This window comes from Solanum lycopersicum, chromosome 2 (assembly GCF_036512215.1).
Source record: "Solanum lycopersicum chromosome 2, SLM_r2.1".
Lineage (NCBI taxonomy): Eukaryota > Viridiplantae > Streptophyta > Magnoliopsida > Solanales > Solanaceae > Solanum > Solanum lycopersicum.
Window position 1 is genome coordinate 60,317,309 of NC_090801.1, and position 26,613 is coordinate 60,343,921.

General features: G+C 31.4%; 3 protein-coding genes across 5 annotated transcripts; all 3 read left to right on the plus strand.

Moving 5' to 3' along the window:
* The first annotated feature begins 17 nt into the window (after positions 1–17).
* Positions 18–3,223, plus strand: LOC101263487 (rust resistance kinase Lr10). 3 transcript variants are annotated; one of them, XM_069293708.1, is made up of 6 exons: positions 18–445; positions 566–777; positions 1,297–1,317; positions 1,403–1,468; positions 1,683–1,715; positions 2,002–3,223. In XM_069293708.1, exons 1-6 carry the CDS (start codon positions 102–104, stop codon positions 3,147–3,149), a joined length of 1,824 nt encoding a protein of 607 aa, XP_069149809.1. In that variant the 5' UTR covers positions 18–101; the 3' UTR covers positions 3,150–3,223. The 3 variants fall into 3 exon arrangements, with proteins under 3 accessions (XP_069149809.1, XP_019067885.2, XP_025885200.1); XM_019212340.3 differs by having other exon boundaries at positions 18–777; XM_026029415.2 differs by lacking the exon at positions 566–777 and having other exon boundaries at positions 34–445.
* Positions 3,224–6,026: 2,803 nt separating this feature from the next.
* LOC101263183 (G-type lectin S-receptor-like serine/threonine-protein kinase At4g27290) lies at positions 6,027–6,917 on the plus strand. The gene has a single exon (XM_004233758.3). It carries the CDS (start codon positions 6,027–6,029, stop codon positions 6,915–6,917), a length of 891 nt encoding a protein of 296 aa, XP_004233806.3.
* A 70-nt stretch (positions 6,918–6,987) lies between these two features.
* LOC112940881 (uncharacterized) lies at positions 6,988–18,967 on the plus strand. The gene is made up of 17 exons (XM_026029113.2): positions 6,988–7,108; positions 7,502–7,633; positions 7,823–7,977; positions 8,051–8,261; positions 8,352–8,586; positions 8,670–8,820; positions 8,935–9,219; positions 11,227–11,799; positions 11,912–11,921; positions 12,060–12,300; positions 12,351–12,589; positions 15,473–16,879; positions 17,406–17,560; positions 17,653–17,863; positions 17,992–18,226; positions 18,297–18,447; positions 18,537–18,967. The coding sequence occupies exons 1-17, from the start codon at positions 6,988–6,990 to the stop codon at positions 18,831–18,833; spliced, it is 4,809 nt and encodes a 1,602-aa protein (XP_025884898.2). The 3' UTR covers positions 18,834–18,967.
* The last annotated feature ends 7,646 nt before the right edge of the window (positions 18,968–26,613 follow it).

The window sequence follows — 26,613 nt, forward strand, 5'->3', positions numbered from 1 at the left end:
AATAAACACACCTGCATTCATAATACTAATATTGAAGTCTCAATTCTTTTCATCACTTGGAAAGAGTAGGAAAGAAAAGAAAAAGAATCAAGAGAGTACTAATGTATATGTGTAGGGGAACCATTCTGCTTAAATGTTTTGCATTAATCATCTTTCTGCAAACATGCAATGCTAGGAAAAGCAAACACTACCACTGTCCTCCTTCTGCTTGTGGCCATATCCGTAACATAAGCAACCCTTTTCGCTTAAACACTGATCCAAAAGATTGCCGTTATCCAGGATATGAATTAACTTGTGAAGGTAACCAAACACTTATGTGGTTATTCTCTGTGAAGTTGCACGTTCAAGGCATCAACTATGATAACAAGACAATTCGCCTGGTAGATCCAACTTTACAAACACAAGATGATCTATGCTCTTTCAGATCTCAGTTTAACTTCAACAAGTACTATACTATCATTGACTCATATTATTATAGTTATGATTATACTAAAACATTTTTAGACCCAATCTTCATGTTCAACTGTCCATTTGCTGTGAATAATTCCGCATTTGTGGAAATTAGTGGCTGCAAATTAAGCAGATACACTTATTTAAAGATTGGAGAAACGAATGCATCAGAAGTCAATGATGGATGCAGAGTACAATTTATAGGCCTGACCTCATGGCCTAATATTAAAGATGCAGAGAACAACATTTCCCTTTCTGATTTTCATCAAGCAATCCTCTACGGATTTGAGCTTCGTTATTATATGTGGAGTTCTCCACAAAAAAAAAGTAAGGTCTTCAATTATATATGTTGAATGCCTTGAATCGGACCCGCTACAAACAGAAAGGACGGGGGTCTCGCTGCCCGGTCAGCGAGTTGGGGGGTCCAGGGGGGCGACGCGCCCCCTGGCCTGGGGTCCGGGGGGGCGGAGACGCCCCCGGCCCGACGGTATACAATGTTGTTGTATTGGGCCCTTAATTTTCTGTTGATTCTGTATGTTGGGCCCAAGCCTGTTAGGGCGTAGCTTAGCACTATATATAGACGCTATGGGAAACCCTATTCTGTAATTCTGTTTTTGCCTCTCCATAATAAAACTGCTCCCTCTCTTCCCGTGGACGTAGCCAATTTATTGGTGAACCACGTAAACTGTTGTCTTGTTTTTTGCGTTTATATTTTCTCGTATTATCTCAAATTCCGCACAACAATATATGCTCTGCTTCTTAATTTATAACATTCTTTTCCATCCTAAGATATTAGGAAAATAATGGATTCACTCACTATGATTTTATTTCTACATCTCTTTGTAGGTGATATTGAACAGCTTTTCTGTGAGTACTCAAACTTTTCTCTATATATACTTTTAATGCTCCATTTATCTCTCAGTCTAAATATTTTGCACTTTAATCTAACCAGGGATCAGTCTGTCGATAGTTGAGTATTTCGTATTTAAGCGCCAGATTTATGGACGAAATTGGATAAGTAAGACCGTCTTCAATATAATTATATATGTTCTGCTTTTTGATTAAAAAAAAACGTTTTCCATCCTCTGATACGTGTGAAATTAGGAAAGCAATGGATTCACTCACCATAATTTAATTTCTTTTATGTGTTGTAGTTGTTATTTCTCTTTTATATATACTTTAAGTTCTCCATTGATCTCTCATTCTATTTTTTTGCGCTTTAATCTAACCAGGGACCATTCTGTCGCTACTTCTGTATGTCATGGGTAAGCTCCCTTTAGCAAGCTGTATGTTATTTGAATGGGCACAATTTAACATTCCATCTCGTGAAAATAATCTAACACCAGTGAGCACAACATAAAAATTCTGAAAATAGAACCACTCGAAATATGTTATTGTTAGTAAAGTTATTAATAGCAATCAAATGAGACAGAAAGTGTTAAATTTAACTAAACTCTGAGAAAAATAGAACGGTCCGCATAAGAAAAAGACAATCTCTATGATCTATTGGCTCAAGCAGGAAATTAACATTATGGCTTCTCAAACTTGCAGCGTATTTTGGAATAAAATTTGTGATAGGCCTTCCGTTTGTAGTTGTATTTCTGGTGATCAAATTCAAAAGGAGGCATTTGTCGATGTATGATACGATTGAAGGGTTTTTACAATCACAAAATAATTTCATGCCAATCAGATATAATTACTCCCACATAAAGAGAATGACAAGAGGATTCAAAGAGAAATTAGGTGAGGGAGGTTATGGCAGTGTATACAAAGGAAAGCTTCAAAGTGGAAGGGATGTGGCAGTGAAGATGTTAAGCAAGCCTAAATCTGGTGGGCAAGATTTTATGAATGAAGTAGCTAGCATTGGAAGGATTCATCATGTCAATGTGGTTGGACTCGTGGGATATTGTGTTGAGGGAACTAAGCGTGCTCTTGTATACGACTTCATGCCCAATGGATCACTCGACAAGTATATTAGCATCAGTGAAGAAGGAAGTCCTCTGTTAAGTTGGCAGAGGAAGTATGACATTATTCTTGGAGTGGCTCGAGGAACTGGATATTTGCATCGAGGCTGTGATGTACAAATTTTGCATTTTGACATCAAACCACACAACATTCTTTTGGATGAGAATTTCATTCCAAAGATTTCTGACTTTGGGCTTGCAAAATTATATCCACCAGGTAATAGCATAGTGACTCTCACAGCTGCTCGAGGAACGATTGGCTATGTAGCTCCAGAGTTGATCAGCAGAAGCATCGGGGAAATCTCTTACAAAGCTGATGTTTACAGCTTTGGAATGCTGCTCATGGAAATGCTCGACTTGAAAAGACCTGAAGTTGCAAATGAAGAGAATTCCAGCCAATATTTTCCTTATTATATTTACGATAAGTTCAACAAGGGGAAGGAGATTGTGGTGGATGAAGAAGCAAATGATGATGAAAAGAAGATGGCTAGAAAGCTCGCTTTAGTTGCGTTATGGTGCATACAAACAAATCCGATACAACGCCCTTCGATGAGTAGAGTATTAGAAATGCTTGAAGGTGAAGTTGAAGTGCTAGAAGTACCTCCTCAGCCTCTTCAATCTCAACCGATTGTTCATCAGATCATGGGAAGTTCTATGACATTTTCTTCTGATTCAATGGCTTTGTTAGAAAATACGGCTGATAATCTCGTTGAAGTAGACATTTCTTCTGATTGACCATAGTTGATGTAATATTTATGTGAAACAAATAGCCCAGCCAACAATGTTTGGGACAAAGGGTGTTGTTGCAATTGTTGTCCTAGTTTAAAAACACACCTCGAAGCTAATTGACCAAGTGTATGCATACAATAGCCAAAACGCTCATGATAACTTAATTTGCTCATAAAATTTGTCAAAATGGCAGCCCACTCATTAATTTTGAGGTGTGTCTGGCTACGTAATTGGAGATAGTTCAGGTACAAAACATGAACACCTGATAGTTTATGAAAAAATCATCTTATTATATTTTTATCTAAAATCTAGTAGTATTTTTCTAGCATTTTCTATGCAAAATCATTAAGTACTATTTTATAGTCAATTTATTTTAGTAATTCCTTTTGATTGATACTATAACTAATCCATTCTTTTTCTCTCGTATATTATTGATCTTAGATAGGATTTTATCAATTTTAATTTCGAAAAACTTCTTTCAACTAAATGCATTAGGAAAAGGATTAAGTCTTTTTATCTGATTAAGTATTTTCAGTAGATCATTATCTTCTATTTTTATTATTTCTTTTTAACACTTTTAATTAAAAAATAAACATAAACCATCAATATTTATTCGATTATGTGTTAAGAAAGTCCATTGTTGAGACAATGTTTTTTTAAAAAAAAAAATCTCATCATATAGTGATTTCAGTTTTTACCACTAAATAAGAAACCAAAATATTTTCATATGCTTCAAACTGTTCAAAACAAGAATGTATATACTTATGAACTAAGAATATCAACAATAATAAGTTAAAAAGAAAAAATAATTAAAAAATAAAGTTAGAATAATAAAATTTGACACGAATTTGATAAAGTGATATAACAATATTGAAATAGTGTTGCATGCATTCTTACAATATAATGATTGTTTGTTTGTTCTTCTTGAGGTTTTGAAATAATCATTCAAAAACAATTTTTATTCTTTTGTAGCTTGTAAATAACAGTAAATCAAAAAATTTTGTAGGAGATAATTTAATATTGAGAAAAAAATAATAAAGCAGATGAATATAAGGTAAATAATAGTATAGGATCAAATTCTTAGAGATAAATAAGGAAACACAATTTCCTACCCAATGAAATTATTCTCAAAAAAAATGTTTCATTCCTTTAGAAAAGTAGAAAAACTAACAACATTTCTTTTTTACTTTTTACACGTTCTCTTATTAATTTAAAAGTACTTATAATTTCTTTTTAGTAACATGTATAAGTACTTTTTTAAAAAAAAAAAAAATCAATGGACCCTAAAGCGATTTTTCGTGGGATAGTGATTAAGACGACCCTGGTTTTGTCCTATGGAGGCTAAGATGACTAGAAACTAATATCGCTTATGCGTGAATTAAAACAACACACTAGCTTGTTAAGGAAATATTTCATTTTTGTTAGAACTTAAAAGGTAACCCTTTCATTTGACCTTTATCATGCTATATAACTGCTAGCAATAATTAATACCTCTGGATTCTAATACCATGATCAGGTAGTCTAGAATTCGAGTAACGTAGCTTTTGTGATGAAGTGTTGTCGATTATTAAATAATATAAATCTCATGGTTTTAATATAAAATTATAATCTATTCTTAACAAGTATCTAATTACATTAATTTTTTAAAAATTAGAAAATCGGATACAATAATTGAACCTCGAATACATTAAATATTGTTTCGGATACATAACATGCAGCTCGTGTACATTAAATATTGGCTTGGATTCGGATACACTAATATGTAGCTCAAATACATTAAATACTAACTCGAATACATAATATGTAGCTCAGATACATTAAAACTCGGATACATAATATGTAGATCGGATACATAAAATACTGGCTCGCATACATTATTATGCAACTCAAATTTATTTTAAAAAAATTATTTGGATTAATGCCTTTTAATAAATAAATACTGATTTTTGCAATACGTTTTATTTATTACCATTTATTGAAATACTATGTTAAATCTGCAATATATATTAAAAGTGCATATATATGTTTATATAACTATTAAAAATATATTATGCTTGTTGGTAAGAAGTTGACACATTGTATTATAAGTGTATTAAACGTGATAAATATATATCCATCAACAAAATTTGTATTATATCTAAATAATAAATTATTTTTTATAATATGAATTAAAAGTGTATTATAAATGTATTAAAAGTGATAAAGTGAAAATAAATGTTATTGTTATAAATAATAAATATTTTTTTATTTGTAGTACATTTACGTAAGTTTCCAAAAAAAAAAGAAATTTCGGAGATTTTTAAAAATATTAAGGAATAATGAAAATAAGTAAAATTAAAAGGTGTATATTTATGTAATTTAACAAATTTAGTGACTTCTACTATATATGTAACGAGAAGGATGTTATTGGCTTCATGTTTAAATTAGTTTAATTTAGAAATTTAATTTTGTGGAGTTTATTTAACATAACAAGCCAGTAATGAGAATTGGTTCAATGGCAATTATTGCAACTTGTTTGACAATTTTTTTAAGATTTTGTTTCATCTGCCCAAGCAGATTGTAATAGATTTATATCGGATAGCGAAGTTAATGTCAGTTACGTTTCATAAGTTAAAACTTTTCCTAGAGGAATCACTTGATTATCTCTCAAACTCAGAGTTTCTGTAGCGCTTTCATCTTTAATTTCCACCAATGTCTTCCTTGCTTTCGAGTGTATTCGCTATCTGTTATCTCCTTATATCCATAGCCTCATTCACAAGTTATGGTGCTGCTCAGGATACTTTATTACAAAATCATTTACTGATCAACGGCATGAAATTAATTTCGTCCGGCCAAAGATTTGAATTAGGATTTGTTAGTTATTTTTCAATACCTGTATGCAAAATGTACCTGGGATTATGGTACAAAGATGTAGGTCCAGGTACCGTTGTATGGGTTGGCAATAGAAGAAATCTAGTTAATTGTGGTGCATTTCTAGGACTAGACACAGGCGGTGACATTTTTCTCCAAGATTTTATGAGAGTAACGGTATGGATTCATAAGTCAAATCAGACTGTTCCCAGGTCAGCCATAAAGCTCCTGGATTCAGGTAATCTCGTATATGGAGATTATAGCAATCTGACTGCTGGAGAGTATCTGTGGCAAAGCTTTGACCACCCTTTTGACACATTGTTCCCTGGAATGAAGCTCGGCTGGGAGAAGAAAAGTGATATCGACCGATCCATGAGGTCCTGGAGGACAAGTTTTGATCCAGCTCCAGGTGATTATTTGTTCAGGTTGGACTCAGGTGACTCAGGTCAGTTATCCCAACTACTTCTTGAGAAAAATCAGCGAATACAATCAAGATGGGGTCCTTGGGATGGAGAAAAATTCAGTGGTGGTTATGCTCTCATGGATAACCAGGCATACAGACCAATATTTCATTCCGATACAGATGCGATGTATTTCACATTCGAAGCCAAAAACGACTCCATTTTGATACTTTCACTGAATGCAGATGGGAAACTACAGTTTCTGAGATGGAATAATAATTCTACCAATAGCTGGGATGAAGTGAAGACACTCAATATGGCCATATGTGACCAATATAGCTCATGTGGCCCTTATGGAGTTTGTACTGATGGAGATCTCCAGTGCGGATGTCTTGATGGTTTCACAGCTGCGTCACCAGAAGAATGGTACAAGATGAATTTTACGCAAGGATGTAGGAGAAACACATCACTTAACTATACTGATAGACGTATTTGTAAAGAACACCCGACTGAAGTTGCCTGATAAAGCTACTTACTGGGGAATGTTGTATCCCCAGGACTGTGAACACAAGTGCTTAAACGAAAGATCATGTATGGCTTATACTAACGTCAGTGGAAGCAAATGTGTTGTTTGGTTGGAAGATTTAGTTGATATGAGATATTCACAAATTGCTGGGAACAACATTTTTATATGGATGGCAAATGGAAAACCAGGTAAAAGTGATTGATTGCTTGTGACATTTTTATATGTGTGTATGAATGACATTTGAAGGATGTAGTAGTTAATTTTTTGTGTAAGTTTGATTATTTACACATAAACATTAATTAATAAAATTTCCATATCAGTGCTTGATTAAGTGATTCTTCGCAGATTGATATCGAAACATTAGATACATGTTTGAAGCATTAGCCTGAATATTGTTACATAACTCCTACACAATCTAGCGTAAGATGAAACTAACCTGCATGCATCTGGTTATTCTCATGCAAAATCTTTAACTGGATATGTAAATACCTCTAGAAATTCCTATAAAGTTTATCTGTCAAAGCTGAAGCCTAATTTTATGAGTAAGGAATAACTAATACTTTTAACTTTCTTATATACAGATGCACCTGTTGCAGGCTGGAGATGGAAAGAGGAATGGACTGTTTTTGCTTCTTTAATTTCAGAGTTGGCACTGCTTACTATCTTGCTTATAGCTGTTGGGGTTCTATGTCGAACGAAGAGAAATGTGCTTGGTAAAAGAAATCACCTTGCACTGCTATTATATTTTTATAGTTATTAATTACACACTAAGCTTAGTTTTACTAGAACACTATAAATTATTTAGCAAACACATGATCTAAGTAAGATAGCTAGCCTAATACTCATATTAAGGTTTTGTCTGAATGATTTGTATTCTCAAAAGAATATCTTCATCTGCGCAGATGAATCAGAAATCAATCAGCCGGCAAATTCTCAAGAAACTTTATTGCAGGGCACTAATGTCATTGCATATGATTCCAATGATCTAGCTGCAGCCACTAACAATTTCTCGCTGGCTAATAAGATAGGGCATGGTGGCTTTGGCAATGTTTATAAGGTAAGTATGAAAATGCATATTTACAGTAACTCAGACAATATATTAATATCCAAATGACACACACTATTTGTAGGGTGTACTAGCGAATGGAGTTGAAATTGCAGTGAAGAAGCAGGACATGACTTCACGTCAAGGATTTAGTGAGTTCAAGAATGAAGTCAAGTTAATAGCAAAGCTACAACATCGTAACCTAACCAAGTTGTTGGGATACTGCATTAATGGAGCAGAAAAATTCCTAGTGTATGAATTCATGGCGAATAATAGTCTAGACAAGGTCATATTTGGTATGATATCTTAAATAAATTGTCTGTGTTGTTTTAATATTGAAAAAGCCACAAAGACAGAAATTTCAACTGTTTTTTGTACATGTCCAGATCCTGCAAGAAGGGGTGCAATAACATGGCCAATGCGCTTCAACATTATCAAGGGAATCGCAAAAGGATTAGTTTACATGCATCATGACTCAAGGTTGACAATTATCCATCGGGACTTAAAGGCTAGCAATGTCTTGCTAGACAGAGAGATGACACCCAAAATATCTGACTTAGGGTTGTCAAGGGTAGTCGAAGATGGTGTTGAAGAAAAGACTCAGCATTTAATTGGAACACGGTAAGTATATTATCGTTAAGACTAAATATTTATATGAATATTTTAGAGTTCTTAGAACTGATGGTTTTATATCATGGCTATAGTGGTTATATGCCACCTGAGTACATGAAACATGGACGTTATTCAACAAAATCAGACGTGTTTAGTTTTGGAATCCTGACATTGGAGATTGTGAGTGGCCAAAAGAATTATGATTATCGGCACCCAGTCTACGATATTGGTCTGGTAGACTATGTAAGTACATCGTCGATCCTCTGATTATCGTCATTACTTCACTTAAATTGGTTACATAGAAGTTTCACATTGTGCTAAAACAATTTACATGATTGATGATCTATTGTTGGTCAGGCTTGGAGAATTTGGAGTAACGGGAATGCCATAGAACTATTGGATCCAATGATTGAAAAACCAGGTGATGAGAATGAAGTTTTAGGATGCATCCTTGTTGGGCTCTTGTGTTGTCAACGCGGTCCCCAAGATAGACCTTCAATGATTCAGGTGGTTTCCTTACTGGAGGAGAATGAAATGTCAAGGTTAAATTTTGTGCCTCAGGAACTTTACTACTCTAAGGACTCGAGAAGAATGGGAAATTTTTCTCGCAGACAACAGTGCTCTGGTCGAAAATTTGGGATGGTGCAGGAGTGGAAACAGCATGAATGATGTAACTATTACTGAATTTACCGGAAGATCGTGTCCTAATCTCAAAAGCCAAACAAACAGTGAACTAACTGTGATAATGTGAAGTCTTTTTCTTTTTCCAATTTCTATAGCTTGAAAGTATGAACATGAAATTCCTGCTTCTAAACAGCCCAAGAGAGCCTAAGCTGAGCTTCCCAGTTTTGGGGCAATAGCGTTGTTAAGGAAAGGATCACTTTATAAAGTACCAATGACCTTTTCTAACTTAGCATTTATGTATCTTGTTGAATTTGGGGTTTTCAATAATTTATCTAGGGATACTCATTCTGACTTATTTACATTCAGATCATGAATGTGAATATTTATTGGTAACATATGTCCGTTATTAACATCATTATCCGTAGTTAGCCTGTTCATCCTAATTTGCAATTTTGACTCCCTATTAAACTCACTATCTAGAGGCTTCATATAATACAAGACATTGAAGTTTTTCTATATATTCCGTTTTCTGAAATAACACTAGAATGATATCTAATGAAGTTGATTAAGAGACACTAAATATGGCAGTGTCACTATAATTTATAACCAACTGTTGGGTTTAAATTATAACCAATAAATAAGGGTTCCGGGTTGGATATATATTATCAGGAGTAAAATGTTGGTTTAGTATGTTAATCTTATTTAATTAAACAAAGCCATTTATATTAAGGCTGCCACGTCACATTTCCGCTGGAAGTTTCATAAAATCCGGTAAGAGTTCATTTTGTGATAGCTGGAGAGAAGTAAGAAGTAAAATTACTTTTGTTTGTAAAAAAAAGTAACTTTTATGAAATAAGCATAAACTTGGATAACCATCTACAAAATATTTTCTTTATAAGTAAGTTAATTAAAGTGCCTAAAACTGCTATCTTGGAATTGCAAGAAAATATAGAAATTGTTGGTGTATACGTATTAGATTATTAAAATAAAATATTAAATAAATATGTTAGTGGGCATAAATTGCCTTAGAAAATGACTATTAGTTTTTTATAACTTATATATATATATATATATATATATATATATGACCATTAGTTCTCGTAACTATATTCACTATACAAATGAGAGAGTATTTATATGTTTGAAGGAAAATGTTTTTATGTGGAGTTTTGAATTTTTAATTTCAACTAATCTGAGAATTGTTTGAATTGTATAACGTTACGTTTGGTGTTGCATCCAAGTAACACTGTTGGATTGATTTAGATTATGTCACAGTGAACTTGAATCTCCTCAAAGAAAATGATATATTCGCATCTCAACCTAATTTTTTTTTAAATTTATTTTTATCATTTTAGTTTTAATGGTAATTTATTATATTTGAGTGTATATTGCATTGACATAAAATCATAGAAGAAGAAGGGGAAATTTCAAGCGTATTTTGTATGCAACACTGCCTAATATAAGTATATATAACACTAAGTAATTGTTTTTAACACGTGGAACCGCTCTGCTTAAATAATTATAAAGTACAAGTGGGAGAAATTCGATGCTTCAATGTATTAATTTTAAAATAGAGGCATCTGTATGTATAAAATCCGGATTTATATCTGGACTTTCATGTTTCATGTGCCTAGGCTCAAAGTCAAGGTGTTGATTAAATTATTATTTTTTCTCTAAACTTTTTGAATAAATAAATTATACTAAACAAAAATTTATTACTTAAACATGATCAAATTCATCTTCTTTCCCCTCCCAGCATGATGGCTCATTCGTTGTCATTCTCATTATAGAAATTCCGTTATATTATGCTTTTTCTTTTTCTATTCTATTTTTTTTTTCTAATAGAAATGGCTAGCCTTCAAATTCTCTCTCTTTTATTCTCTTCACTATTTTTGGCCAAATGTTATTACCTCCAAAGAAGAAGATTTTGTCCAGTGTCTTTCTAAATACTCTGAAACCAACGTTACACAAAACATTTACACCCTAAATTCTCCAACTTATTCATCGATCCTACAATATGCTCAGAAAAATCCGAGATGGTTGAACTCTTCACATCCTGTTTTCATAGTCTCCCCTACAAAAGAATCAGATATCAAGCCGGTTATTCTTTATGCAAAAAAGTTAGGATTGCAAATGAAAATAAAAAGTGGTGGTCATGACTATGAAGGCATATCTTTTCGCTCTGAAACCCCGTTTGTTATGCTTGATTTAAGCAATCTTGACAAAATCGAGATTGATTTAAAAGAAGGAACAGTTTGGGTTCAAGCAGGGGCGACTCTCGGCCAGCTTTACTATGCAGTTGCCAAGAAAAGTAAAGTTCATGCATTTCCAGGCGGCGTCTGCTTTACTGTTGGCACTGGTGGAATGATCAGTGGTGGTGGGCTCGGCGCATTGATGAGGAAATTTGGCTTAGCAGCTGATAACGTTGTAGATGCTCGCGTAATGGATGTAAATGGAAAAACTCTTGATAGGAAGAAAATGAAAGAAGATTTGTTTTGGGAAATAAGAGGAGGTGGAGGTGGAGGAGCAAGTTTTGGTGTTATTTTAGCATGGAAACTCAAACTTGTTCGTGTTCCCGACAAGGTTACTGTTTTCACTGTTTATAAGAAGCTAGACAATAACCAAAATCTACTCCAAAAATGACAAAACACATCACATCAACTACCTGATGGTTTGTTCATCAGAACAGTTATCCAAAATGATGGAACAGGGAATGACAAGTATGTCTTAATGTTTTTTCAATCACTATATCTCGGACCTGTTGATGAGTTAATTCCATTACTCAAAGAAAAATTCCCTGAATTTGATTTGGACAAAAAAGATTGTTTCCAAGAGCCTGTTGTGGATTTTAGTGACAGGCCTTGCATTAAGAAAGAATGTCGCGAATCTTCCTGGATTGCATCAAGTCTTGTATTTCTATGGTAGGAGAACAAATGAGTCACTTGAAGTTCTACTAGAAAAGAGTATTCCAACACAGAAGAATTACTTTAAAGCCACATCTGATTTTGTGAAAGCTCCAATTCCGGAAAGTTGGTTGGGAAATGGTGAAAAGACTGTTTTTGGAAGAAGAAAGACCTCAGATTATAATGGAGCCATTAGGTGGGGAATTTAGATGAAATATCAGAATCTGAAATTCCATTCCCTCATAGAAAGGGGAATTTTCAGTATTTGGTGAACTGGGGCGATAACAGCGAGAGTTTATCAAGCCAGAAGATAGAACGGTTGAGGAAACTTTACAAGAAAATGGAGCCATATGTTGCAAACACTTTAAGAAGCGCTTACCTGAATTACAGGAACCTTGATATAGGAACAAATCAAGATTACTACGACTATTCCAAGGCCAAAATATGGGGTGAAAAGTATTACAACAGGAATTTTGGAGATGTTGGCTAGTGTGAAAAGTAAGGTGGATCCCAACAAATTTTTCAGAAATGAACAAAGTATTCCACCTTATCATACAGATATCTTAAGAAGACTGGATCCTATGTCAACTGGACTGCATCAAGATGTTTGAAGTTTTATAAAGATAATTCCTTTTTTCCCCTTATCAAATTTATCAAACGTATCACTATATATATCAACTTCATCGCATCTTAATTTGCAAAATAAATGATGAAGACCTGTTACATCTAAAGGTGGATCCAAAAGATTACGGTTATGAATAAATTATTTGTATATCTTAAGTAAATTTTTCTATAAATTATTTGTAGTATCTTATGTATACACTTGCGTATATGGAGCTGTCAATATGGGCTAACTTATCCCATCTGAGCCAATCCATACAGATTTTGACATTTTACAAGTCTAGCCTGACTAGCTCATTTTTGTGTGGGCCAGAAAATGCTCGACCTAACCAGAAGTACGTGGACTACTGGCTTCCCGAGCCAGTCCCTTTTTTTTTTAAATTATATTATTTTTATAATTAATAAAATAAATTATAAATTATAATTTAAAAATATTATCATATATGTCGATAAAACAATATTAATGTTAATGTTACTACTTGTTAATAAAATCCACAAATAAAATTATCTTTATAATATTTATTAAGTTTTTTTTTCAAATAAAAGTATAAATATCTAGAAATATTAACCTAATTATTTTGAGTCTAGACTCTCTTTAATTTTAAATTTTAATATTATATCATATTTTTTAATACGGCCTTACCAATATTTCTCAAGCCCCACAAATCAACATGTTTATTCAGGCGGAACTAAAAAATTCTTTCTTTAAATGGGCTCCAAAAATCTTAGTCCAGCCCTATTAAATCTCGAGTTATGCCAAGCCGATCCAACAGGTCTAGCCCATATCAACGTTTCTAAATGCAGTTATGTCATTTGAATATCTTGTATATATACTTTTTGTATATCATATGTATAACTGTTATATATACATGATATCCACGTATGATACATAACTGATATCCACATGCATGACATTATGCACAGTGGTTTCAGCCAGATACTGTCGTAGCTTAGGTTTCGCTGCCAAATTATATACATGACACAATGAAGATTATTTACATCATCAGTATGCAGTGTGCCTTGGAAAATCATTTGATCTGATGAATCGAGTAAAGAATAACGAACATGTCAATACTTGGCTGTCCTATTCCTTAGTTGATCTGATGAAGCACCGGTTCTCTATATTATATATGATCTCTTCAAATATAACAGTCTGAAAATGTTTAGTAGTCTCTTGATATATACTTGCTATTTGTTATATGTAACAAACAACGTACTTTTAAAGTTTCTTATTAGGTTAAACTTAATAATTATCGACAATTACAATAATCAGGTTTCCATTTTATTCTTAACATGATCTCATTTCTATATTTGTTTGGCCTGCTGGCATAGCTACATGTATTGATAAATTTGAAGAAAAAATTTTTGTATAGAAAATATAATTGAGAAATAGAATATTGTTTAGTTGATTGTAGTATTTTTTTTAGATTCTTATGTGGTTAGTTAATTGTAGTATTCTTTCTAGTTTCGCATGTTTTTATTGTTCAGATCATTTATATTCTGACGATTATCAGGAACCAACAATATGGTGTTCTTATACCTTTCACTATTTTTTCTTTCATTATTAAATATATTATGAAGTCTCTCAAATGTTCAAACATTCTACATTATATAAAATATATTGTTGTGTATTTATAGAAAGATAAAATTTGTTTTTGGCGTCTTATTCAAATTTAAAGCATTAAAATAATCAACACTATTTTAATATTACTTGTTAACTTATTAAATTCATCGCAATACTATTTTAGTATCGTCGTATTTTTAAAATTGAGTCATGATTTATTATTTAACTTTATATTGCATAATTTTCATTAAAAAAGTACATTTTTTTATGTCTTACTTCACAAAGTCACATACATTGTGTCTCTTCGGATCTCATTTGTAAGATCACACTAAGTATGTTATACTTATTTAATTTATATTTATCAACTAAAAATAATAGAAACTCTTTATAAATTTTGACTTTAGACTCCTAAATTTGTTAAGACGGCCCTGGATATACGTGGTAACAAGATGGGTGTTATTGTCCATGTTGGACGTGCAGTAGTTCATGTGTTTAAATTAGTTGTTGATTAGATTTTGTACTACACTTGGTGACTTTAAAGAGGATTCAGGAATAAATTTTAAAAGGACTAAAACTTGGAAATTTGTCGAGTTAGAAATAACAAAAATAGATGGAATTTCGCAATTATTGCAACTTATAATTTCTTTACTTGTTTTGAAAGATGAAAACTATGTTAAAGAGGGACCTATTTACAGATTTGTCTCGAGTTAATTAACAAGATGATATTGAACTCTTTCTTTTAGTGGAAAATTTTAGCATTAAATGTAGAGGTAACAAAATTTTGAAAAATGAAGGATAACAGAGTGTTCTCGAACCAAAGACGTTAGAAGCATATTCCGTGAAATATAGCTGAGTAATTGACGGTCGTTTCAATGTTTAATGCATTAATGACAGCATTATCCCTCTAACTAATTCTTACACCAAAGTCTAATTAAGAGTTAAGGAGCCTTGAACTGTTTTATTTAGAGGAAAATTTTATTTATAATAGAGCTAAAACTAGGAAGATTATTTCGACGTTCTCTTTAAATGTTATATGTCAAATTGAGAGTTCATTTGCCCAAATTAAATTGTAAACATATTTTCATTTAATGCTAATACAATCCTTAGATACTCTTTTGTCAAACATCAGTTGATCAGTAATGTGTCATTTTGTGAAGTTTTTGTCTTTATCTCTTAAATTTAGCATATATGAAACACGCACACTGCTTAATTGCACTTCACTCTCACTACTTCTCCATAAAAGGGGCTGTGAAACAACAGAGCAATCATATGTTTTCAGCTTTTCCACCACCACTCAGTTCCTCTAGCTCTCTAATGGCTTCCGTGTTTTCTTTGTTTACTATCTGTCATCTTTTCATCTCCATAGCCCTTTATGGATGTTACGCTGGTGCTACGGACTCTTTGTTTGCATATCAAATCTTCACCAGCTATAACACTTTAGTTTCATCCAACCATGATTTCATAATTGGATTTTTCGGTCATTATTCATTGACTCCGATTGTATGCAAGCTGTACCTGGGATTGTGGTACAGGAGTGTAAATCCCAGGGCTATAGTATGGGTAGGTAATGAATTGAATCCACTTGGATGTTTTACAGAGCTAGAAATAACCAATGAAGGATTTAATGTCCAAGATATGATGGGAACAAAGGTATGGATTTATAAGACAAACACTACAGTTCCGTTACCTGTTCTGAAGCTCCTTGATTCAGGTAATCTTGTGTTTGGAGATTCGAGAAATCTGATGGCTGGGGAGTATCTGTGGCAAAGCTTTGACCACCCGACACGCACATTGTTACCAGGAATGAAGCTTGGCTGGGACAAGAAAAGTGGCATCAACCGATCCATGAGGTCCTGGAGGACAGAAGCTGATCCAGCTCCAGGTGATTATTTATTAAGGTTAGACTTGGGTGACTCAGGTCAGTTACCCCAACTACTTCTTGAGAAAAACCAGCAAATACAATCAAGATGGGGTCCTTGGGATGGAGAAAAATTCAGTGGAGGTTATGCCCTCATGGATAACCAGGCATACAGACCAATATTTCATTCCGATACAGATGCGGTTTACTTCACATTCGAAGCCAAAAACGACTCCAGTTTGATACTTTCACTGAATCCAGATGGGAAACTACAATTCTGGAAATGGAACAATAATTCTACCAGTTTCGGGGACGAAGTGAAGACACTCAATATGGCCGTATGTGACCAGTATAACACATGTGGCCCTTATGGAGTTTGTACCGATGGAGATCTCCCCTGCGGATGTCCTGATGGTTTCACAGCAGCCTCACCAGCAGAATGGAACAAGATGAATTTTACGCAAGGATGTAGAAGAAACACCTCACTTAACTATACTGATAAAGACGTATTTGTCAAGAACACTGAACTGAAGTTGCCTGATAAAGCTACTTACTGGGGAATGTTGTACCCCCAGGACTGTGAACACAAGTGCTTACACGAAAGATCGTGCACGGCCTATACTAGTATCAATGGAACCAAATGTGTCGTCTGGTTGACAGATTTACTGGATATGAGACGTTCACAGAGAGCAGGGAACGACATTTTTGTAAGGATGGCAAATGGAAAACCAGGTAAAATGATTGCTTACTTGTGATATATCATTTTACTGAATGTTTCCAAAGCTTTAACTTTGAATCAACAGAATATTATGAGTAAGAAAACAAGTAACACCTTTTTACTTTCTTATGAACAGATGCACCTGTTTCCCATGGGAAAAGAAAATTGAGTGAGGGATCGATATCACTGATTTTTGTATTAGTTCTGACAGTAGTTGTCTCGTTTTTATTTATTGGGTATGCATGTCGATCAACGCATACAAAGGTGCCAGGTAAAATAAATCACCTCTCGCTGCTTATATATTATTTTCATACTTCTTTTTTTCAGCCCAGCCTTAGTTTCACTCAAACACCATTCATGAGCAAAACCTCCTTTAACTCTTGAGACAACAAGAATAAAGAGAGACATTCTTCAAAAGCATCTTCTTCTGTCAATAAAATTTACTTAAGAGCACACATGACCCTGTAACCTAGCTCGCAGTTCGCTTCCATTATTGTCTGATATATTTGTTTTTGAAAAATAATATCTTCATCTGACCAGATGAACCAGAAATCAATCAGCCAGAAAATTCTATAGGAGCTTTGCTGCAGGGAACAGATGTCATTGAATATGATTCCAGCGATCTAGCTGCAGCCACTAACAATTTTTCACCGTCTAATAAGATAGGGCATGGTGGCTTTGGCGATGTATATAAGGTTAGTTTTTCTTATCGACAAGCATGAACATGCATATATCTACAGTAACTTAGACAACACAATTAATACCCAAATGATACGTAAATCTGTAGGGTGTACTGGAGAATGGAATTGAAATAGCTGTGAAGAAGCAAGATGTGGCTTTGCGTCAAGGAGTTGAGGAGTTCGAAAATGAAGTCAAATTAATTGCAAACCTACAGCATCGTAATCTGACGAAGTTGCTGGGATACTGCATTCATGGAATAGAAAAACTCCTCGTCTACGAGTTCATGGCAAATAAAAGCCTAGACAAGGTCATTTTTGGTAGGTAATCTTAAATAACATTATTGTCTGATATATTTGTTTTTGAAAAATAATATCTTAGCCATAAAAGACAGAAATTTTAGGCCTATTAGAGTAAAATAGGGTAACTGTTTTCTCTACATGTGCAGATGCTGCAAGAAGGGCTACAATAACATGGCCAACGCGGTTAAACATTATCAAAGGAATCGCACGAGGACTAGTTTACATGCATCATGACTCGAGGTTGACAGTAATCCACCGGGACCTAAAAGCTAGCAATGTCTTGTTAGACAGCGAGATGACACCCAAGATATCCGACTTTGGGTTGGCAAGGGAATTTGAAGACGATGTTGAAATCAAGACTCACCGTGTAGCTGGAACATAGTAAGTAGAATAGCACTCATTATCATTAACGCTGTGCATATTTTATAGCTGTCTTATGTTGTTGCTGTAGTGGCTATATGTCTCCTGAATACATTCAAGCTGGACATTATTCAACAAAATCAGATGTGTTCAGTTTTGGAATTTTGGCATTGGAGATTGTGAGTGGCCAAAGGAATTCGCTTTATCGGCACCCAACCTATGATATTGGTTTAGTAGGCTATGTAAGTATATCATCATCCCCTGATTATGGTGACTCCCTGTACACATAAGTTTCACATTGTGCTAAAACAATTTACATCATATTGATCAGGCTTGGAAATTATGGAATGAAGGGAATGCCATAGAATTACTGGATCCGCTGATAGATAAACCAGATGATTTGAATGAAGTTGTAGGATGCATCCTTGTTGGGATGTTGTGTTGTCAACGGCGATCCCAAGACAGACCTTCAATGGTTCAGGTGGTTTCCTTACTGGAGGAGAATGAAATGTTGAAGGTTAATTGTGTGCCCCTGGAACCTTACTTCTATAAGGGGACGAGTCCCAGTAGCAGGAGCCGCGAAAGTATAAATGGCCTAACTATTACTGAAATCACCGGAAGATCATGATCAACTAATATCAAGATACAAATCTACAGAAAAAGCTCTCAGTACTAGAAATGACCTTTACTAATTTAAAGTTTATGTTATCTTGTTGAATTTTGTGCAATTATAGAATGAAGTGAAGACACCAAATTTTCCAATGTCTCTATCAACTATATGCCTTTGTTTTTCAGAATTACTTAATGAATCGGTATCAAACAAGATCTTTGATTTTTTTTTTTTTGTTATAAATATGATTGATATTGACTAAAACTAAACATCATTAAATTAGAACGGTGATATCACACCTACAGAGAATTGGGGCTAAAATCCACTCAATTGAAGCATAAAAACACAATGAAATTTAAGAGGATTAGTTTTTATATTTGCTAATCAATCAATCAATCATTCAGGTAGCACAAGATGTGTAAATTTAACCTAGGTTAAGAATGTATAGAAATCGATGCATATGCGTCATTGTCATATTACCTTATTTTCTCAAGGCGTCAATTTGAATTATGATCCAGACTCAATTTAGTTCATCGTACATTTATACAGACTACACGAAGCCTGAAAGGTTTCGATTTGAAGAGTTAATCAGCATGATAATATTCCAACTTCAATAAATCTTGCGGAAATACAACACCAGATCTAGAGAGAGTCGTCCTCTTTATTTTGACTGCTGGTGGGCCATCATCACGCCACCTACGCACCACGTGGCACTAGGCTATTACTTCCTATGTTCCTTTTTTATTACTCGTTCAATTTTTACTTCTTACTTTTTTTTTACTAGTATTTGGACACGCACGTTGCGCGTGTACCTTTTTTAGTGAGCATAAGTATTTTTAAAAATTGCTTCAATATATAATAAATCTATTCAAAAATCAATGACATCCAATATCTAAAGTGTAATCTTGAAGATTCTTAAAATTAGTACTAAATTGATTTTAATTTGAGTTTATGAGTTAAAATTTGATATGAACTTGTCAAATTTTAATAGTTTATACATACATACATACATACATACATATATATATATATATATTATATTTTGATTAAAAAACAATTAAGTTAATTAAATTCATACATTACAAACTTATTACACTCATATAATCAATTAAACCCTTGTCCTACCACCACAATCAATATAACATTTCTAAACAAACTTCATTTGATATGACTCATCGCAATTATAATATATTTTTGTTAGAAAAGGAATTCAACATTTCTTTTATATTTTTTGGAATTGTATCGTTAAAATTGTACTTGAAAAATAAAAAAAATGATGAAAATAATATCATGACATTTGAGTGATAAGTAATATAAATTCTGAATGAGAAAGGAAGGGATAAACTATGGATCAAATAACTAAAATTAAAGTAAAGAAAATTAATATAATTTCATGAGTAAAATAACCAAAATATGATATTGTATTCATTCCTTTTTTTTCTTAATATGGATTTTTATCTCCCCTTCTTTCTTTTGGATGAAAACTCCATTACAAAAATTAAATTCAAACAAAGAAAGTGAAGCTGAATAGCCAATGAATATCACATCACTAACATGCCAAAGCTCATAAATACATTTTTTTACCTTTATTGGGTTATGATGGTTGTCATCAAAATTCAATACTTAATTAGCTTTATACACAAATAACTCACATGAATCTGCATATGAAAATTCAATAAATTTGAACTACTATTGACAAAATATAATAATAATAATAATAATAGTAAAAAAAAAAACAAACAAAGAATTGTGCTAACAAAAAATCATGTCAGAACGAAATTTGACTTACCCCGTTTGTATTGGCACAACTCAAAGTACAATTCTATGCGATCGACACTGAAGCATCTCATCAATGATTTTTCCTATAACAAAAAAAAAAATCATCTCATAAGCTATCGACATAAAATTACAAATTTTATTTTTCATCAAAGATTAAAATCTTAAACTTCAGTCAAACATCATAAACTATATTATAAGTAAGAAAAGTAAGAAACAAAATAAAAAATAACTTAAAATAACATGCACAATGCAACATCCAAAAGAAAAATGTTTCAATGCTCTCTATCAAACTCATAATAAAATAGAATGTAAAAAGCAAGAAGAAATACATATATCAAATGAAAAGACAAGGATCATAGTGGGGAATGTAAAGAGATAACAGTTTCTTTAGAAGATAATTAATAAATAATTATCTTTTTAATGTATTTATTTCATGTAAAAATATATATTTTAAGTACAATATGATATGATTATTATTTAATATTTTTTTAATTAAATATTTTTATTTAATATAAGGGTAAAATGGTAATCCAATATTGTACTTTGATGCTTACTTTTAAAAAAATGTTTGTAATGTACAATTAACTTGAAGAATTTTTTTTACATTTAGTCCTCCCTTTATTATAATTTTGATATATAAATTATATATTTGTTTTAAAAGATAAAATAAAGTAGCAAAAACAAAAATGGAGGCACACTATCTTATGATTAACTTTCTTAAAATGTCTTTTTTGTCTCATAAAAATGTTGAAATTAAATTAATATTTATACATTTCAAGAAGATAAAATGTTTGACATTAATTCATAAAAGATGAAATTCTCCTTTTCATTAAGTAGAATGCAATTAAGTAATTTAAATTTATAAATAAAAAACTTATTAGAAGAAAATAACTAAGATTTAAAGTGCAATAATTGATATTTAAATTATGTAATTATACAAATAAAATATTAATATTAATTAAATAAATCAGATTTTAATTTAATGGAGAGTCAAAATGACAATATTAGTATTCTTACAATTAAAAGTTTGTTGAAATATATTTTACATTTTTTTGTTAAAAAAATAATAGGAGCAATATTTGGTCAAAGGATAAAAAGATCTTTTAACTTCTTAAGCATTTTGGTGTATCATTTTTACGACTTTGGAATTTGGATCTCATGATAATTTTAATGAAAATTATCGAAAAACTATAGATTTTATCCACAAGCACATGTAAGAATGATTTTTACAAATATTTAAAATTTAAAATGCAAAAATATAATTATTAATATTTGAAATTAGAATATCTTGTAAGCATTAATTGTTCTGCATGTCTTATACACTATTTTTATGATTGTATTTGTCTCATTTTCTAAAGCAAAAAATACACCCTTCAATCAAATATATTCTTAAAACAAAATTACAAATAAAAGTATCATATATAGGAGCAAGTTTAGCATAACGCAACCCACGAAAAATAGAAAAATGCTAAGACAATCTTTTTTCTGTTTTTTCTTGATAATGCAAATAGAAACAAAGTTAGTAATCAACATTCAACTTTTGACCATAAAAAATTAAAATATTTGGAAGACAAGTTAATGGAAGTGATATTCAACTACATAATTGGAGGGGTCTTACCATAGTTCTGATCTCGACAAATAAGTAAAAATAAATAAATACATCAAGCTTCGATATTTTAGTAATTAACATTCATTCCTATAATCACATTATGCCTTGTAATCTTGACACAAATCCTCTTGCCTTGAAATTTTCTTCACTTGATTAAAATTTCTCTAGTCTTCCACACACAAAAAATTGTATCACATGTAAATCTTTCTATAAAAATAATATTAAAAGATTGTATTTATAGGAAAAAATATAGCTTTGGAATATGAAGATTAACTTACAAAGTTGAAAGGTCAAGTGTCACAAAAATTAAAAACAAATATTAATTAAGAACATAAATTAATCTAGAAGATAAATCATATACATGTATCTATTTAAAGGGTAAATATTTAAAGAAGAGAAATTAAATTAGATATTTTAATTAAGAATTAATCTAAAGAAGTGCAAAAGTCATCAACATTTCTATTAAAATAATATAATTAAATATTTAAATTAAATAATTAAATATTTTTATATCATTTTAATTTATAATAAGGGTAAAATCGTAATTCAACTTTTAACTTTTTTGATTCCCTCTTATAATAATACTAGGTTTCGAACACGTGCGTTGCACGTGTATATCATGCTAATTAGTATAAATACTTCTAAGATACATGTGTATGATGTGTAAAATACAAGTTCAACTGACATTATGATCAAACACATCATACAAAGTAATTGTTATCTAGTGAATTGAAAACTAAACTATAACGACTTCAATTATACAATTCTTATAACATACCAAGTATTCAACTCGTTAAAAGGTCTTTTTTAATATGTTAGAACACATAATTTAAATTCGACATTATAGTTACAAAATATTTAAGGCCAAAATTTTCGCCTTCTTTTTAAGGAATAATACCCTTCATTTTTTTTACAAATGCATACATATGGAGAATTTTTCATCGAAGGAAAATGATATTTCGTAATAGTTTTAGAGAAATTCGATCTATATATGGTTCGATTTGATTTGTTAAAAGCATGAACAAGAGCCGAATCTTTTGAATTTCATAAACAACAAAATTTATGTGAAAAAAGCCACTTGTCCTTGATTTACGAAGCAAGGCCTAGATATCAATTTTGTAATTTATTTTAGTTTTCCTTAGAAATTTCTAAAGCCTGCAGAATCATAAATTGTTTATATCATGTAGCTATATCCAACTTTGCAGAAGCATTGGAAGCTTATCCATTCAGGAAAAAAAGTTATTATGTTTTCATACAAGGCATTTTATACATTTCTCTTCAAAAATGGCTGTGCATAACGCAAGAGGTGTGATATGAATTTATCCTAATGAAAGCGTTAGTCACTGCATCTTTGACTTAATACTTGTCTACTTAAGCGAATGTTATACCAAAAAAAGGAAGTAGCAAAGTCTAATCACTTTAAAAGGATGCCTGCAGAACTCAAATTCTCAAATATCCATTTCATAGACCAAAAAACTAAACAGAAGCATAAATAAAAACAAAAAATGAGCAATATTTATACAACCGACAAAAAAAAAAGAATGATTTTTCACATTCTTTGCTTATGTTACTGATCCATAACCCATATAAAAACAAATTTCAATCGCCCACTAAACCAAAAATGATTAAACAAAAAAAAATCTTCTAGATTTCTAACTAATGAACAATAACATATTCAGTATAGTCCCACAAGTGGAATCTGGGGTAACTATCCAACTAATCATAGATCAAAATTGCAGTGAGGTATTTTATTAGACCACTTCCAATCTTAACTATTTCAACATAAAATTTATATTCAATCTTTGATGGATAATAGACCATCTATTTTCAATTCTCTTTTCTCACCAACAAATTGAAATGTCAGTGACGTTTCTGAGCAACAGAAGATACTTCAAAATGAAATTTTAAATGTGCACAATTCCATGCTCCAACAATCGACCAATTAGATTAAAAATATACTCATTGAGTATTTCTTCTGTCACATGGTCAATACCATAGAAAATGAAAAATATAATCACAAATTCAACAACATAACTATTGAGATGGAATATGTTTCATCTAGTTTAAAAAAAAATTACTTGAGGACGCTGTTTGTGAGCATTACACTAATAGACGTCAGATGATTTTCGGATGGTGGTCAAATGACACTCGTTACTGGTTCAAGCAGAGTAATAGGATGTGAAATTGCCCTTCAATCATAGAAAATGGAATATATAAAGCAAAGTTACACAATTTAATCGTACTCTTGAAACTTATCTCTCTATAATCCATGTTTGCTATAAACAATAATATTGTCTTACACATATTCAACAATTACATATCCCATTTAAACTAATATATGAAATATATTCAATACAAAGTGCATTCAGACGATTTTTCTACAATAAAGACTCCAGGTTTAGAGTATTTAGTGACTCCTGTTAAAGACAATGAGACGATAGACTCCAGGTTTAGAGTATTTAGTGACTCCTGATAAAGACAATGAGATGATAGTAAACAGAGCAGGACTTCATAAATAAAGAGGAAAAATAATTACCTGATTGATGCACAGAAAATAGTAACAGACTAATGACAATAACCTGTTGTTGGAGAGATTTATATAGATGAGTGTTTGAAAAGTTTACGATCAGATGAACTTGAGCCTCAGAAAAGTTTTATCGCTTGAGCAGTAACTGTTATAGTGATCAATGAGGCGTTTTTTGGAGAATTAAATTAGGTCTCAAACTATGAGCAAATTTAATTTATAATAAATTAATACTTATTAAAACTCTTGTAGGGTCAAAACGGTAAATCAACTTTATGGTTAAACTCTTCCCACTTATAGTAATATATGATATGATTTGTTACTTTTATAAATCAAGAACAAATAATATTTTTTAACTAAATATGTCCTTAATTTATATGGTAGGTGTATTAAAATATATAATTTTTGTAATGAGTAAATTGTTATTAGAAACTTTTTTTATAAATTAATAAAGATAAATGATAAAATTATTATGTCTATTATTATTCTTAATAACAGGTTCAATTCTTAAAAAAATTCAAAAATTATTAACTTTTTTTTAAGTTATGTCATGTATTAAGCGAATTCTCTCGATTAGTTTTTGCGGAAACTATGAAAAAAGAATAATAGTATGATTTAATGGGAAATGTTGTGCTATTTTTGTCTTTTTCTAGAGTCTAGTGTAGTCCAATGGATCAATTTTTAATTAGAGTAAGGATAAAACTGGGAAAGAATAATTAATATTATCTTCATATTTAAAATGCAAATTATTTTGGACTAATTATTTCTACTAAGCATCAGATATAAAATGAACGGGAGGGAATACCTTCTTAGGTGCAAATTCAATTTCACGTGGGTTTTAAATATTTTCTAGAAGGAAAAATACACTTTCTTAAAGAAATATAACGAAATTAGATTGAGTCTTATATTTTACCTATTTATTTTTATATTTTTATTTTTTCTTGAAAGACCTATAATTTTTTTTGATGAACATCCCAAAATAACTTATTTTCGTGGAAAATCTTTAACAATAATAGGTTAACCCATTTTAATATGCATATTAACTATTCAATCCATTTTTTATCCACATAAAATGTTTTTTTTTTAAAAAAAATATCAGATGGATTCAAATTTATTGATGATAAAACATGCAAAATAAAACAACAAAGCTGAGAAGGAGGTCCAATACTCCAATTGATCAAAAAGTGAACGGCCCAAAATATTAAAAATAAGATGAAATAATATAATCTTGATTTGTCCTTGGCCTATATTTTCTCTTTGCTTTTAGGAAAGTTATTCTTTAAATTTCTCTTTGGCCAATGCGATATGGTATCAAGATATAAAATTATAATATGGTATCATAATATGGTATTATGATATAAAATTATAAAATTAAATTAAATTTTATTTGAACATGTGATATGAAATTTTTGTCATATATATTTTCTCATAAATATAAAAATCTCACAAGTATTATTAAAATAGCCCAATTGTTTAATCAATCTTGTCAATTAAAAAATTATAAAATTGCATCATAAATTATTACAAAGGTATTTGTTCTACATTTAAGTAATTGTTTCATCTAGCTTTAATTTAATAAAAAAAATTGAACATAAATTATAGTTTACTAGTTTTTAATATAATCCTTCCACATAATACGAATAATTTCCTCAAGTTGAACTTGTATTTCTCGATCATGCGACTGAGAAGACGAACCAAAATTGTCACTTTGATCTATTTGTTGGTCAATATCATCCGCAACTATACTTTCATATTTATCAACCATAATTATTTCATCACTTTAACAATAAATTGATATGAGTTAAAGTGACTATATGTTTGTGAGAATAATAAATTTTATGTCGCTGAGAATAATAAATTTTAAAAAATAATGATGTAATTATAAC